Source organism: Elaeis guineensis, chromosome 1 (genome assembly GCF_000442705.2).
Source record: "Elaeis guineensis isolate ETL-2024a chromosome 1, EG11, whole genome shotgun sequence".
NCBI classification, from domain to species: domain Eukaryota; kingdom Viridiplantae; phylum Streptophyta; class Magnoliopsida; order Arecales; family Arecaceae; genus Elaeis; species Elaeis guineensis.
The window spans coordinates 18,463,379-18,480,191 of NC_025993.2; the positions used below are offsets into that span (position 1 = coordinate 18,463,379).

Below are 16,813 nucleotides of genomic sequence, written 5' to 3' on the forward strand. Positions count from 1 at the left end.
GACGTCTCTAATTCAATACATCTGCCACTGGTGAGAGGATTCCCGGCGTTCTTTTGTACAGCTGGATCCAATGATTGCAGCATCCTGGGCCGGACTTGCTCTTCGAAGCGTCTTTGTCAACCCTCCTACCTCCAGTTGGTCTTGTAGGGCTCTGGCCGCTCTGCCGTGGTCTTTATGCCCTATATTGTCTTGGCATCTTTGGTTGTTTCCTCTTTGCACTGGGTGAGCGTCATTTTGTTTGACCCAGTGCATCTGGGCGGTGCTGCTGTGCTGTATTGGACTTGGCTCTTTAACCAAAAAAAAAACCCAAAAGAAAGGGAAGGAAAAAAAAAAAAAAAAAGCAGGAGAAAAGGCAGTATAAAATAAAAGCAAAGATGATGCTGGTAGCTTAAAAAAAAGTCTCTTATCAAAAAAAAAAAAAAAAAAAGGAAAAGAGAGAGAATAACAAGGAAAAGGTGAAAAAGTTGAAAGCTAGCAAGACTGCATCCGGGAAGTTGCAGGATCAGTTGCAGCCGCCAAGCATCTCTGACGAATTCAGATGACCATGGAATCTCCTTTCAGCACAAAAAAAATGTGTGGTAGAAATCAAAATTCCAATAATCTCAAAAAATATATCCTGCTCAAGCTATATGGCGAGGATGAAAAGGACCTTAAAAACTAAGTTTGGTTGTGGAATAAACGTAGAAAGAATAAAAAGAAAATCAAATTATTATAAAAGGAGGGATTTGTTCTAGGGGATAAAGATCTAAGTGAAAGGGATAAGTGGAGAAAATAGCATGTCTAATGCACATTGGATTTCATAACAATTTGGCTTCTATTGCAAGAAAAGAATAAAATTATCTTCACCGTGAGGGTGTAAGCCAATTCAACCCTTCTCATGGAATTGACTCACAATGCACTTGGAAAGGATATCCCCTCATGCATCATGAGGACAGAAAACTATATTCCGTACGTCTAAAAAGCTATTTGGAAGGATAAGGAAGGGAACATGAAGTTATTCCCCCATTTTGTTTTACTTTGGTCAATAATTCCCAATGCACTTTGCATTCAAACACAATCTAAGGATTCCAGTGGAAGGGGGAAGCTAGGTCATGAAGGCCAGGCTACCCTAGTGCGCCATGGACCAAAGGGTCACCTGAGTAGGAACATGGGTTTGTAGACACTCTTGAGCCACCTAGCAAAGCCATCTGAAATTTATGAGTTGATCCATCAATCCAACTAGCAATTGATATTAGGTCTGGATTCAGCATTAATAGATTTGGATCAACTTTCTTAGATTTATTTATTAAAGTGATTGGGTTTAGGTTTAGATCTTTGAACAATTTAACCTATTTTGACATGTATAATGATCAGGTCAAGTCATGATCTGACCCATAAGGTCCGTTTAACACATTTAAAACCTAGTCAAATAATTTTATCCTATTTAACCCAAACTTCTTTAACCCATTTAGGGAGTGTTTGGTTGGAGGGAGTGGGGGTCTGGAATCAGAATCGAAATAGATGACTTCCATTCTAACCGTTTGGTTAGGAGGAGTCTGATTCTGATTTCGGATGGAAATGGGAATGACTCAATCTATATAGAACTCAATTCCTACTCTCCTTTATGGATTCAAATTTTCATTATAATTTCGATTCCGATTTCGATTTCAAACACGAACCAAACGTTTCGAAAAATTTGACAATTCCGATTCCGATTCCAAGTCATTCCAATTCCCATTCTTATTCTAGTTACAAACCAAACACTCCCTTAAAACCATTTAAACCCATTTAACTCATTAAAACCTACTTAAATTATTTAGGGGGGAGTTTGGTTCGTAACCAAAATCGGAATAAGAATGAAAATCGGAATAACTTGGAATCAGAATAAGAATGGCCAAATCCTTCGAAGCATTTGGTTCGTGACTGGAATCGAAATTGGAATCAGAATTGAAATCGAAATTGGAATGAAAATATTGAGCCATTCCCATTCTATCCTGAAATTAGATTCGGGATGGGACTTCTCCCAACTAAATAGTTGGAATGGGAGTCACCCATTTCGATTCCAATTTCAGGCTCTCATTTTCCCCAACCAAACATCTCCTTAATATATTTAGCCTAATTCAGCTCATTTAGTAAATGAATTATGCTAGTTGGATTGGGCTGCCTTCTTGAAAACATGATAGGTTCAATTTTAAAATTTTAACTTATTTAATAAATAAAATAGATTCAGATTGCCAATTTTTTTGACTTAATCCATATCTCATCTGACACATATCGGATTATTAAGAGCAGGCCCAGCGACATGCACACCTCCCGGCAAGTCGAGACTGAAAAGTTTAAAGCGGCGCGGGAGAGAAATAAAGCTCAAGCAACTATTCATTGGATTCAAGTAGGAGTCCATTTGCAATGATGATGGTAGATAAGAAGATAAGTCCTAAACATACGTCTTGATCTATAGCTTATAATGCTAGAAACAAAACAAAATAAGCTAAGTAGGCTCAAGGCAGTCCTTGTTGAGACACATAATCCATCATGGGTGATCCATCATTCCCAAAATAGTGAAAAAAATGACTCCCAACCAGAAAAGGACTGCACCAAACAGTGTTCCGGAACGCAAGATGAACACAACTTGTCATAACCTCACCAAACACACGGCAAAAAGAGGCTGCTGGAGGCCTGGATTTCAGATCCTGATAACAATTTAAGAACTTAAAAATAATTTCTCATCACTAAATCCCACAGACATTGTCCATAATGTGTAGTAAATGGACTTGAAGGTAATGTTAATGCACTTAAGAACATTTGTTTTGTTTAGTCTCTATGACCAAAATAAGCCAAGGTCAAGCAAGCTATGCCATATGGAACAATCATTTTAATGGCAGGCCATCAAGTTCCAAATTTAAAATCCCGTATTAGCATCTGTTCTTTTTTGCTTTGCTCTTTGCCTCCGGAGCTCATTCTCTCTTCTCTTTCTGCTGCTATAGCAGAGCTCAAAAGATTCTTGGAGCATTGGAATCTTATCCAGATTGAGCGTATTGATGTCCACTCGCACATCTGAAGCCTAGACCTCGACTCCACTCTAAAGATCCACACCGTCTTCGAGGGTATGGTCAGCTAGTAGTCCGTCCGTAAGGCTACTGGCCTTATTCTCCAGTTCATTGGTGAGGGCAAGATCACTAATCATGACAAGTCTCTTGGCCAGAAAACCCCTTTGCCACTATCTCTTACTCCAAGCTCCTCCCTCGAGATATCCAAGACCAAAGTTCTCATCTAAAATCTCCACCGTGCCATTGGCGTTATATCCAAGAGGAGGTCGAGATAAATATCAAACAGAGGCTCTACTAATATAAAAACTTTCATTTTAATACACACACATATATATACTAGATTAGATTATTTTAATAATATTTTTATCATTATAATATCCATAAATCCCTGTAACTTTATTTTATTAAAAAATTATCCCAACCTTCTAGACTCTTTTTTTTAAGAATAATAAATATAATAAATATATTTTATTTTTCTCTCTTCTCCTTCCTTGCAACATTAAAAAATATAAATATAAAGTCCTTGCATATTTTTTTTTTATAATTTAGATCCAATTGCATCCACTCACCAAATGTTAGTCAAATACCCTCCATTCATTTCGTATTTAATGCTCCCCCAAGATCGTTCCCATATCCTCCCCATTCTCTCTCGCTCTCGATCACCCCATCGGTGCTGCTTTATTATTTTTACTAGTCGAAGACCCGTGAGTTGCGCGGGATCAGATGTACGAAAATAATTTTTCTTCTATATTTGATCAGATTAAAAAAAACAATATATAAATAATAAAATAATATTTATTCAAATTTTTAGGATCATTTTATATTCTCAACTATCTATATAAATAAATTTTAATTTTAAAAATATAATAATATTATATATTAATAATATAATTTAATATAAATAGATGTTCTTTCAGCACAACAAAATTTATTTGAAAAACTGTATTAGCAATACTCCAATATTCCTTCGTAGATTATATATATATATATATATATATATATATATATATATATATATATATATATATATATGTATATATGATTTGTTGCCACGGATGGGCAGAGTCCTTCAAATTTTCCCATTCCACACCTCCTTCCCTCTCCACAAGCTTCTCCTTTCCCTTACCGCCCACCGCCCCTCAGAGCATGACCCTCAAGTACATGGACCCCACTCTCTGCCCTCTCATCCCCACCGTAAACCCAAGTGCTCCCTTATCATCCTCCGGCAAGACTTTGCCGATGCCGTAGGCTTCCCACTGACCTTCGTTGGGCCGAAGAGATGGGCTTAGACGGTGGCTCGGTTTTGTGTTTGATATATTTTTTTTCTTTTTCATTGTTTTTCTTTTCTCTTTTTTCATTGTTTTTCTTTTCACTTCTCTCCCCTTTTCAGAGATCCATGGAAGACCGATGCCGACAATGATGGTGAGGAAGGTGATGGTGCAGAATGAGGATATAGGGAGAGAGAAGGGGATGAGGAAGCTATGAAAAGAATGGAGAAGAATGGGAGGTAAGAGGCAAAAGCAGGAAAAAAAAAAACTCTCATAGAAACGTGGCGAATATTGTCTTGGAAAACAATAACATGTGTTGGATGAAGACCGATGCCTCTCTCTCTCTCTCTCTATATATATATATATATATCAATCATCAAATATCCAAATGTGACAAGAAAAACCAGGACCAGTTTAGATAATCCCAAGAATCTTTTTAATGTTGAGAACACCAAACAAGATAAAGATTATATATCAAATAAATTACTGAAATATTAAAAAAAAAAATCGAACAATTCAAGTACCCAACCCTCAAAAGAGAAATCTATCCTTCCATTTTTTGTGAAGTCGAACAGAAGCCTAAGAAGCCTGGCCTTCTGATTACAATTGCCCCGGGAAAGGGAGCAAGATAACCACACCAATGAACCTCATTCATATTCAAATCTCATGTACTGATTTACTAAATTTACTCGTAACTCAAAGATCAGGGGACAAAAACATGGTGATTAAATGGCACACATCACGATCCAACCATCCACCCATGACTTCAACAATATCAAAGGCTATGGTGACTTATTTTGATGTCACAAGTTCAAACATTTCCAACATATTAGTCATTGCAACACTACACGCATTCAATTATATAGCCTTGACGTTCCAGTCAACCAAAAACGAAAGGAAATTTCTAACTCATTGATCCATTTAAAACAGAGAAACGATAAAATCACAATTTGAGGGCCAGGCCTTTGTGCCACAGGCTTCATGTCCAAAGTACCATCATGAATCAGTATGATGACTGTGTATGCCACAGAGTACCAAGTATCGCATAATAATCTGGATTCACTTACCATTAAGCATGATCTCATAAAAGGCATGCTTCAATCGCTAATAATCTCTTCTGAGCCCCAGGTCCCATTAAATAAAATCAATATAACTAAAAACAATATCAGCTATCTCACATCCAAAGTGCCTCGTGATCTTTTTAAATAAGGCCTTACAAAAGAAATGAAATACTCGGTGTTTGATTGGGATTGATTGGGAAGATCGGTGTTTGATTGGAAAGAGCAAATGTCTGGAATCGAAATCAGAATGGATGACTTCCATTCCAACCATTTGATTGGAAAGAGTCCCATTCCGATTCTGATTCCGGGATGAAATGGAAATGACTCAATCTATATAGAACTCAATCCCTACTCTTCTCTATGGATTGAATTTTTCATTCCAATTCCGATCACGAATCAAACACTTCGAAGATTTGGTCATTCTGATTCCAAATCATTCCGATTTCCATTCCTATTCTGATTTCGATTACGAACCAAACACCCCCTTATATTCCTCCACTCTAAAACATAATATATCTGCAATATGAGGAATAGCATTAAAATTTCAACTTTGAGATATAAAAAAAATTATTTTTCACACCATATGTTTCCCTTCTATTAAAATCACAACTCTTCATGCAAAATCCCTCTCCTATAACAAACAGAAGCTGCATCTTCAGGAAATGGTAGCCCATACAGCCACAGTTGCAATTCCATGACCCAAAACCCACAGAGTTTAGGCTTCTCCATTGATTGGACAGACACAAAAAGACATAGAAACTAGAGGTGAAAATGGTACGGATGATATCCATTCGGATCTATTTTTCATATTCGAATCAATCTAAATATGAATAGAAATTTGAAAATCCGACTAATCCTGTATCTATATCTATATCCATATCCATATCTATATTCATAAAAAAAAAAATATGGATATGAATAAATAACTATCCGATCCATATTCGAATATCCGAATCTACATATAATTTTATATAATTTTATATATCATTTATTAATTTTTTTTAAAAAAATACAACTATATAAATATACTATTAACTTGATTTATCATCTATTTAGTAATATCTTTGATCATATAGTTATAAAATTTAATTATACAACTTATATCCGTAATTATTATGTTTATATTTTTAATATCCAGATTATATCTGTATTTATTTTAAATAAATATAAATATAAATTTTTTCATTCAAATAATATCTGTATCCATATTCATCTGTATTCATATTCGTCAGATAGTATCCGATCCTATTTCAGCCCTGAACCCACCACAGACCCTCCAAAGTTCAACCACCAGTCCCAACAAAAGGTTGAGTTTCTGAGTGTCAAACAAAAGACTTGTTAATTCTTGTCATAGAACAAAATCCACCTATGAAATACATCATAAGACTGCTGCCTCCCTGCATCCTATCTCTAAGCACCCTATACCCTGAATGACAGCATCAGAAAATAAAGTAGCAAAACTTTAAATATACACTAAGATAAATTTTAAAATATACCAGCAAATTGATCAATGCTCACATCCAGGAAACCTGAGATCACTTTTTTTTTTTAATTTTTTTCCCCAACCTCGGTGTGCTGTTCCATAACAGTAGCACCGCCCCAAGCCCAACCCAAAATAAATAAATAAATAGATACATAAATAGCTAAATAAATAAATAAATAAATCAGGTATGCTTGCTAACAATGCACATATCCATAGAGTTCTCAAGGGAAGTTTGCACAATAAATCATGAATTGACCTCCCTCAGAGATGACTCAGGAGTTTAGTAGCTCATATTTGACGGCTAGCACAGAAATCAGTGAAGATGCTGTCATCTTCACTCAAATGGTTTAATTAATATCTCATTCTTCTTACCACAGAGGTTACAGAACAAAGCTATGCAGATGTCTAGATAATTAAGAGAACACCAAAGAAAAGTAAAATAAAAACAACTAGTTGCTATAAATTTGAAGATCGTTTTGCAGCAACTGTTGCATCCCATGCCGGATAAAGTTCTAGGATGATGCAGTTATGAAGCTTCAAGGTACATATACAGCCAAAGTAGATTGCTCATGAATACATGACAATAATGTCAAGTAAGTGTGCACTGAATAACTGACAAGAAAGTTGTGGTTAACAAGGAATATATAGTTGGTGAAGAAAGCGATCATCCAAAATCACTTAAACTGCAAAGGGCTGATTGAAAATAAGCAAGTACATTATCATGTGACAGTTAGATTTTAATAGTAAGGCAGGTGCATTGTTCATGGAATAAAACAAAGAAACTTCTCTCCAACTAGGAGGAACCAGCCAACTTCTAATCTAAAGGGAAGTATAAAAGAGTGTGGCTGTCCAGCAATGTATGCGGGCCATGGAACTATCACGGGGCAGGAGAAGAAGGGGGGAGGGGGAAGAAGAGGCGCGCAAGGCTTTCCACCTAGTTGGAAGCACCCACATGAAGGTGCAAGAAAATAAAGTAAACAAAAATCGGCTTCAAATAATCGAGAATGCAAGTTATATCAGGTGAATGGCTATACAGCGGTCAATTCTGGATTAAAGCAATATCCTTTGCGGACGGAAATAAAAGCAACATAAATTATTTCATCACTGCATGAAACCTACAGGAGGTGAGTCCTAATGAAACCAATAGCCATGTGCAGCAAAATAGACTGGCTAGCAAGAATATCAACATCTACCTTAGCAATATGCCACTTTAAGTTACAAAAGACTAAGTCAAAGCATATGCTAAATTTTGGTCTATCTGAATTCCAGAAGTTATGGCTACATACCATAAACTGAAAAAGTATACAATTACCTGACTTGAAGAACAAGATTTCATTCACAACTGAATAGAATCCAAACACTTCTAGATGTCATAAGACTTAACTTTGTGATACAGTATATTGATAAACATGCTAAAATCATAAGTACAAACTCAGTCAAGAAATAAAAAATTATATAGAAAGAGAATGGTGAAGTTAATTTATGAAAAGTAGTAGAAGTATCTCGAAAATGCCTAAGTATTTTCCAAGCACAAGGAGATTTATGTGGATCAATGTAATCAACAAGGCTATTCGAGACAGATCAAAGAATTGCAATTGCCATACAACATTTCATAAGGGTATGACAAAAATTGATGGCTGGCAGAAAAACTAAAGTCCTCTATTTTAAACTTAGATCTAATATACAAAGGGAGGATAACTACATAAGGATTACTCTAATAGTTCTGAGAGTCTGAATAGGCATTTTAGAATATTGTGTGACTATCTTGTGTCAAAAGCATATGATATTATCAGGAAGTTGTAGTATGACAACGAAGTATTTTGTTCAAGAAAAGGATTGAGAAACATAAATTGCACACCAAAAATCTACCATGATTTGTAGAGAACAAGGATGTCATGGTATACAAAAGAACAGAGCAAGACAGGTTCAAAGATACAGGAAAATGAAAATGGCAAAACAGTTAAATTGGCCAGTCTTTCACAACAAATGGAAGAAAGAGTTGCTAATGGTGAAGCCAGCATTGCAACCTAAATTGATAAATCAAGAGCCTTAAATAGTTCCAAATAGATGTAGCATGGAAACAGATTTTACAGATCCATACATCTAGATTAAGTCAATAGCATAATAAGATTCACGAGTTAAATGCTTGTACATGTAAAAGAGACCATCTACTTATGGTCGAGATTTTGTCAGGTCAGTTCAGCTGTGGATGTGATATAACCAGAATAAAAGGGGAAGACAGACACTTTGGAACACAACTGCAATTAATATAAGTCATGACATGAATGCATCAAGGCTTGTTGCATCAAGGGTAAGACAGAACTTAGGTGAAAGGAAGAAGAACAAGATTGATGGCAATTAAATGATGATGCTTATTAAACATTGTATTAGAACAACACAAAGCATATTAGTCAATGCACTTGTCCACTAGACTATTTCATCAACACTCTAGCCCAACAGGTAACAGCAATCCAGAAACAGCATTCAACTTGAATGAGACATTATATATGAAATCAACCTAAAGGAAAAAAAAAAAGATTTGACCTATCTATCGAATTAAGTTGATTGTAGAGGCTAACAAAAGCACAGTGACTGGTATAGCCTGTCAACAAAAACACTCCATGAGTCATACTTTTTTTCTCGGTCGCAGAGCCAAAAACCCATGAATAAAGAATTATATCAGAAATTAATAGCCAGGCTTAAATAAACGTTGGAGCATTCCACAAAGATGATGTGTGTGACAAAAAATAAAGCATTCGGATAACCAATTGCATTGCTCAGACCATTCGATACAAGAAAGTTGCTTGAAGTTTGATAACCAACATTCATGTGTCATCCACCACAAAGTAACCGGCAAAAACAAATATACAAAAATCATAGCGAGTTGAGAGATAGAATATAAGATCGAACTCCCTATATGAAGAACCCAATAACTAATTCATGTTCAGCATCCTTTCAGTTCTGTAGTTGAGGATTTCCGCTAGAATAAGCATGTCACAGATCCCCGGTAAAGCCATAACAATAACAATCCAAAAGAAAAACGGGACAAATGGAAACCATTTAGAACATAAGTTCCAACAAATATAATGAAACTTCCAAATAAGACCAAATCCAACAGAAGTTATTAAACAAAACAGTAAGCAAGTCTCCATCATTAATCCAAATATCTAAACCAAGTCCAAAACTTTCAACGACATATAACTATATAGAAGGAAAAGAAAGAAAGACCAAGACTTTTACACTAAAACATAAATTTAGATCTAGAAGAAACCAAAACTTGGAAATTTAGGACCTCCTGCCTCCGTACCCGCCAGGGCGGCCGGAGTAGACGGGGATGGCGGGGGAATCGGCCTGCTTCTCGACGCCAGGGAGGTCGGCCATGCCGAGGGATGCGAGCATCTCGATGGTCTCCTTGTCGACCTCGATGTGGTCGACCTTGATGGCGGATTCGTCGGGGACGAAGTCCATGCGGCGCTCGCGCTCCTCCTCCTGAAGCTTGAGGGAGATGCCGCGCACAGGGCCGCGCTGGATGCGGCGCATGAGGTGGGTGGAGAAGCCGGCGATCTTGTTCCGGAGACGCTTCGAGGGGATGATGGCCACCTCCTCCAGGATCTTCTTGTTCGTGTGGAAGTCCAGCGTCATCCGTGAGTAGTACCTCTCGATCACCTGCCGAGAAGATTTCTTCACGGTCTTCGTCCGAACGCGACCCATCTCCTCCTCTTGCCTCTCTCTGTCTCCGGTGGCGTTGGCTTGGTTTAGTAGGGTTAGGGTTTTTTCTCGGCCTCACATGCTCGATCTCTTATACACCCTGGAATAAATAAAACATAAAAACAGCCAATTTTTTTTTTTTTAGGCAAGAGAAGCTCATTAATATATAATACTAATACATGATTATTTTTTTTTATTACTACCATAAAGTTTATTAATACATGATATTTTGTATTCTAATTTTTTATATTATATTTATTTTTAGAATAATGTGACCGTCTATTTATATCAAAAAAAAAGATAGAAATAAATACTAACATAAACATTTTATAACCCATCGATTTAATCCATCTTTTTCATATTTTTAATATTATTATTTACTCAAATTAGATTTTTTTTTTTACATTTTATATGTATGTATCTATAAAGTTAGACTAGAAATGGAAGAAATCGATGGATAAACCCTTTTCCCGCATAGATAAGCAATTTTTTTCTTCTGCTATTCTTCATCACGTATTAGTTTTGTTGTAAATACTTATAATGTATTACCTGCATATAACTGTTCATCAAGGGATAATTATTCTTTCTATTGAAGATCTTTCATATCATCAAATTGTTTTAGTTAAAAACTAACGGATCCAGTAATTTATCAACAAAAAATTGATTAATAGAGCACAGAAGTCCAAAAGAAACAAGGATAAGAAGGGCAATGATTAGGAGCGAGAAACATATACGCATAGCATCTACATTTCAAGGAATAGAGAATTTATCTGTCTAATGAAACTAAAAGTCCAACATCAATGAATAGATCAAAGACTCCTTTGAGTGATGTTTCAAACGGTAAACACAAACTTTCTTATGAGGTTATTCATCAATAACATTATTGTGAATGTTAGTAACATATGCATCTCTGTTATTTCATGTAGTTCATTCTTCTTTGGTAAATGAAATCAATTGTGTTACCAAGCCCAAAGGAGTTGGAAATAAATCAAGAGAAGATGCAACTACAAAAACTCATAACTGCCATCTGTTATCTGCAACATGTGCATCGACTGCATTTTTTAACAAGATGCAAGCTTCAACATTATCTCACCAATCATTGATGGATATTAATCTTCAGATTTCAAGTCAGACGAATTATCAGCCATATTTAGGGACTCTGTTTTCCTCAAAAGATAATTTATTCTAACAAAGTAGCCTTCTGATGAGTTCTGAAAAGTATATTATTAAAAAAAGAAGGATGCTACATACTTACAAATGTAATGGAGATAATTTGAGACCTATTATTGAAATGGTAATAAAAACTAATAATGATCAGAATGTGAATTTAGATGGCAGAGAAATTGATTTATCTTCACTCGGTATTAAAGATTCTATAATTGAAACTCTTTTTTTTGATCCTTTTTATTTTTTTAATTATGGAAGAATAAAAATCTATTTATCATATTACTCTAATACTATTTTTTTGATTGCATTATTGTGCAGGAACTGAAGTAATATATGGAATCAGTAGCATTAGCACAACTGTTATTATCCAAGGTAAAATAATTAAATCTCATGATTGTTGACTGCAATCAAATGACTCCCATAAGTTAAAGGTTCATGTGATAATATTTCTGCATCCAAGTGAAAGTGATGATATAAATACTGAGAATAATACCAATGGTGGAGCAGTACAAGATTTAGTGGGTAATATCATTAACATCCTTACTTATTTAGATATAATCTAAGACCTATTTGCAAACTTATGATTAAAAAACCAATACAAAGCAAAACATTATGTTCTTTATTATAGAACATCCATTAATGGAGTACACAACTCCAAAAGAAAAAAGGTTGAAAAGGGCAATGATCAGGAGCGAGAAATGTATGCAAACAATATATAGGTTTCAAGGTAGTAATGTTTATATATGTTCAGGCTTTATGTCAATAAATCATACGAAAATTTTTGAAAACATAATTCTTCATGTACATAGAAAATGAAAAACCTATAAGTCAAGGAATGAAAAATTTATCTATTTTCAAATGCAGTCCAAATCTGACGTCGATGAAAAAGAGATCGAGGACTCTTTTGAGGGATGTTTATAATGGTAAATACCAAAACTTATTTATGAGATTATTCTTCAATTTATTAATATTCCATATGTTAAACTCCCTCTTGCCTCCCAATCCAAGCCACCTGAACTATGCCAAATTGGCTCATTTTCCACCCATTTATACTTTACTTTCAAATAACATTGTCTTTTCATTAGTTGAAGGTTGACCGTGATATAGATAATAGATCTAGGTGAAAATAATAATATTGAAGATGAGAATAAAAGCAATGGTGGAGCAGTAAATAATGCAATGTGTAATATCTTTAACGCTATTACTTACTTTTTAACTTTTAAGTTTATTCACTAATGAACACCATTTATTTACTAATTTTATTTTTTATTTTCTCATATCTCATTATCTTTCAAAATTATGGAAGATGAATTTGACTTTTCTGGTGTTCAAAATGAAGGTATCTCATCATTGTCACATTAATTGTCCTTATTTGCAAATAAATCATGACATATCATATGATATTAATATTATTCTGTTATTAAATAAATAGAGTATTGAGATATTGGAGATCCTGAATGGGAATGTGAATTTTGTGGAGCATTAATGTAGTATGAGGAAAGAATAATGAAATATTACAATGCAAAGAAACCAAAATTTTCTTTATGTTGTATGTAAGAAAAAGTTCAGCTTCCTTTATTACGAGATCCACCTGCAACTTTGAGGGCTCTTATGCAAAATAACGATAATAAAAGCAACCATTTTTTGAAGAATATTCAATCATACAATATGATGTTCTCTTTCACATCTATGGAAAAAAAAAATTTGATAAAAGCATGAATGATGGAAATGATCCCTCTGTCTTTAAACTGAGTGGCCAAAACTACCATATGATTGGAAGCTTACTACCTACTCCAGAATCATCTCCTAAATTTGCTCAACTATATATTTATGATACTCAAAATGAGGTTTTAAATAGAATGAAGACTATGAGGTATGTACTATTTTAGAATATATTATTTGATACACTTTTTAGCATAATTATAGGGTTGAACCTAATATTATATTTGATTTTTTGTATGCAGTGGTTCAAATTCATTACATACTGAAATTATTACTGATTTGAAAGAGATGCTTGATAACTACAATGTATTGATAAAATCATTCAGGATGGTTAAGGATAAGTTTCAGGAGGAAGACTATACTAATGTAAAACTACGGCTCATCGAAAAAATGGGTAGTGATGAAAAGAGGTATAATCTTCCCACTACATCTGAAGTAGCTGCACCAATTGTTGGAGACTTTGAGAGCTCAGCTGGTAATAGGGACACTACAGTTGAGACACAGTCTGGGTTATTGAAGCGAATCACTGAATTGAATCCTTCTTATCTTGCTTTGCAATACCCATTGTTATTTCCTCATGGGAAGGATGGTTATAATGAGAATATCCAATTTCGAGATTTTGGATGGTGGTTCCTCTAGAAAGAGAATTAAATTGTTCATGTGAGAGTTTTTTGCCTATAGGATTTAGAATAGGAAGAATGAAGCTCCAACCGTACTCTATTCAAGACGATTATTTCACCAATTTCTGGTTAATGCATATACAATGATTGAATCATCTAGATTGTAGTACATTCGACTGCATCAAAAAAATTTGAGAACAGAGATGTACAAAGGACTTACAGAATCTATCTTAAGAGGAGAAACAGACCCTTCTTCAAGAGATAAATGTGTAATTCTTCCTTCATCATTTACAGGTGGTGCCCGATACATGATTCAAAACTATCAAGATACTATGGTTATATGCAAGTGGATTGGCTATCCTGATTTATTTATTATATTTATATGTGTTGGTGCAAAAATCCACCTGCGCCGGAGAAGCTGGAGTTGAGGGAGCCGCGGTCGCCGCCGGGACCTGCAAAAGAAGTCTAAATCGGAGGTGGGGTTGCTCCGGTAAGATCCTCCAACGCTCAAGTCAGTTCTCTGCCTCAACAAGAATAGAGTGCTCGAACAGAAATTTTAGTAGAGTTTTAGGATAGAAAAGTAGAGCTTAAAGAATAACGTATCTGGGTCCCCCTTTTATAGACGGAGGGGGCAGCAGACTGATAGCGATATCTGTAACTGTCTGGCAGTGGGCTGTCCAAGGTCAGGTGGAGTTTGTTGCAAAGAGTAGTGGAGTAGACCCGTGGCTATCACCGGGGTGTGCCACGTGGAGTCTGCCGCGGGGAGTGGAGCGGCGTCCGTTGTCGCGACTTGCCAGAGGATGGAAGAATTACGCGGTATCCATCGCGGGAAGTGGAGCAGGATCGTGGCCGTTATTGTGGCCTGCCCGGGAGTGATGGAGCCGCGTGAAATCCATCGCAGGAAGTGGAGCAGTGCTGTGGCCATTACTGCGGCCTGCCAGGGAGTAATGGAGCCGCGTAGAATCTGTCGCAGGGAGTGGAGCAGAATTGTGGCCGTTACTACAGCCTGCCAAGGAGTCCAGACTGGTCGGCTGAAGTTCGGTTGGAGTCTGTAGCTGGAGTCGGAAACGAAGTCTCGCTCCTGTGGGAGCTCGGATGAGGTCTTCCTGCAGTCGAAGTTGGGGACGAAGTCCAGCTCCCGTAGGAGTCCGGACGAAATTTGTCCGTAGCCGGGGTCGGAGATGGAGTCCGGCTCTTGTAGGAGTCCGGACTTAACTTACCATCGTTCGAAGTCGAGGACGAAGTCCGGCTCCCGTAGGAGTCCGGACGAGGTTTACCTGCAGTTGGAGTTGTGGATGGAGTCCGGCTCCCGTAGGGGCCCGGACGGAGTCTGCAGGTGAAGTTGTGGGCGAGGTCCGGCTCCCGTAGGAGCCCGGGCGGAGTTTACCTGCAATCAGAGTTAGGGACGAAGTCCGGCTCCCGTAGGAGTCTGGACGAGGTTTACCTGCAGCTGAAGTCGTGGGTGGAGTCCGGCTCCCGTAGGAGCCCGGGCGGAGTCTGCAGGTGAAGTCGTGGGTGAGGTCCGGCTCCAGTAGGAGCCCGGGTGGAGTTTACCTGCAATCAGAGTCAGGGACGAAGTCCGACTCCCGTAGGAGTCCGGACGAGGTTTACCTGCAGCTGAAGTCATGGGCGGAGTCCGACTCCCGTAGGAGCCCGGACGGAGTCTGCAGGTGAAGTCGTGGGTGAGGTCCGGCTCCCGTAGGAGTCCGGACGAAGTCTGCTTGCAATTGAAGTCGGGGGCGAGGTCCGGCTCCCGTAGGAGCCCGGGCGGAGTCTGCAGGCGAAGTCGTGGGCGGGGTCCGGCTCCCGTAGGAGTCCGGACAAAGTCTGCCTGCAATTGGAATCGGGGGCGAGGTCTGGCTCCTGTAGGAGTCCGAACGTCACGAGGAATCCGGTCGACGCTGGCGGGGTCCTGCCCGTCGGCAAAACTTGGGAGTGTGGCGGAGGCTCGGCCGCCCGGGAGGTTTGAAGAGATGTTGTCGGAGGTCGAAAGTCAGTTGGATCCCCGGAGGGTCACTCCCATCATGAACTTCGGCTGGAGGGGTATTTTATGCCCAACACCAGTCTCCCTACTTTCGAGTTCGAATTTCGAATGAAGAAAGTACAGAAAGATTGTCATAGCCGAACTTCCTCCTTCGATGTCCGCACGCGATCGTCCTCAGATATTTTGGCATTTAATGCGCGCATGCTGGAGCCTTTTTCTGATTAGGGCGACCCGAAGAGTCTTTTCAGAACTCCCATCGGGACGTGATCCCAAGCGTTGTGCCATGAAAGTCCGCGAACGGTCAACCCTAGGTCGTGGTGAGTGGGACACGCGGGACACGTGGTGGGCACTGGTTGGCCTAGGGACACCTGCCACCATAACTGCGCCAGGCTCCGTTGCCTATTTAAGCCCCCACCTTTCCTCCAGGGGCTTCACGACATCTTTCTTTTGCCTGAGGGCTTAACCACTCAGCCACTCCATCGGTGCCCCCTCCGACTCCGAGCGTCCTTCACATCGATCTTTGCCATTTCCGCCGGCTCTCCGCCGTTTCCAGTCCCCCGAGTCTCTCCAAGGGATTCCCCTACCGGGGCCTCCGCCCCGGAGGCCAATTTTAAGGTGATGCCACGGACTAAGAAGAGTGCAAGGAGGAGAACAGCAGTCTGCGAGTTCTCTGATTGTCAGACTGCCGCTGAGGGTTCCTGCCGTCTTAAATGGGGCTCAAGGGAGAATTCCTTCAACAACAGGGATTTAATAACGGGGACAACCGGTGAAGGC

The 16,813-nt window shown here is 38.2% G+C and overlaps 2 protein-coding genes across 2 annotated transcripts; one reads left to right on the forward strand and one right to left on the reverse strand.

Annotated features, from left to right (window-relative positions):
• Positions 1–9,906: 9,906 nt before the first annotated feature.
• LOC105033698 (small ribosomal subunit protein eS17) lies at positions 9,907–10,621 on the reverse strand. The gene has a single exon (XM_010908593.4). The coding sequence runs from the start codon at positions 10,547–10,549 to the stop codon at positions 10,124–10,126; it is 426 nt and encodes a 141-aa protein (XP_010906895.1). The 5' UTR covers positions 10,550–10,621; the 3' UTR covers positions 9,907–10,123.
• A 2,807-nt stretch (positions 10,622–13,428) lies between these two features.
• LOC140855759 (uncharacterized) lies at positions 13,429–14,074 on the forward strand. The gene is made up of 2 exons (XM_073252411.1): positions 13,429–13,586; positions 13,678–14,074. Exons 1-2 carry the CDS (start codon positions 13,429–13,431, stop codon positions 14,072–14,074), a joined length of 555 nt encoding a protein of 184 aa, XP_073108512.1.
• The last annotated feature ends 2,739 nt before the right edge of the window (positions 14,075–16,813 follow it).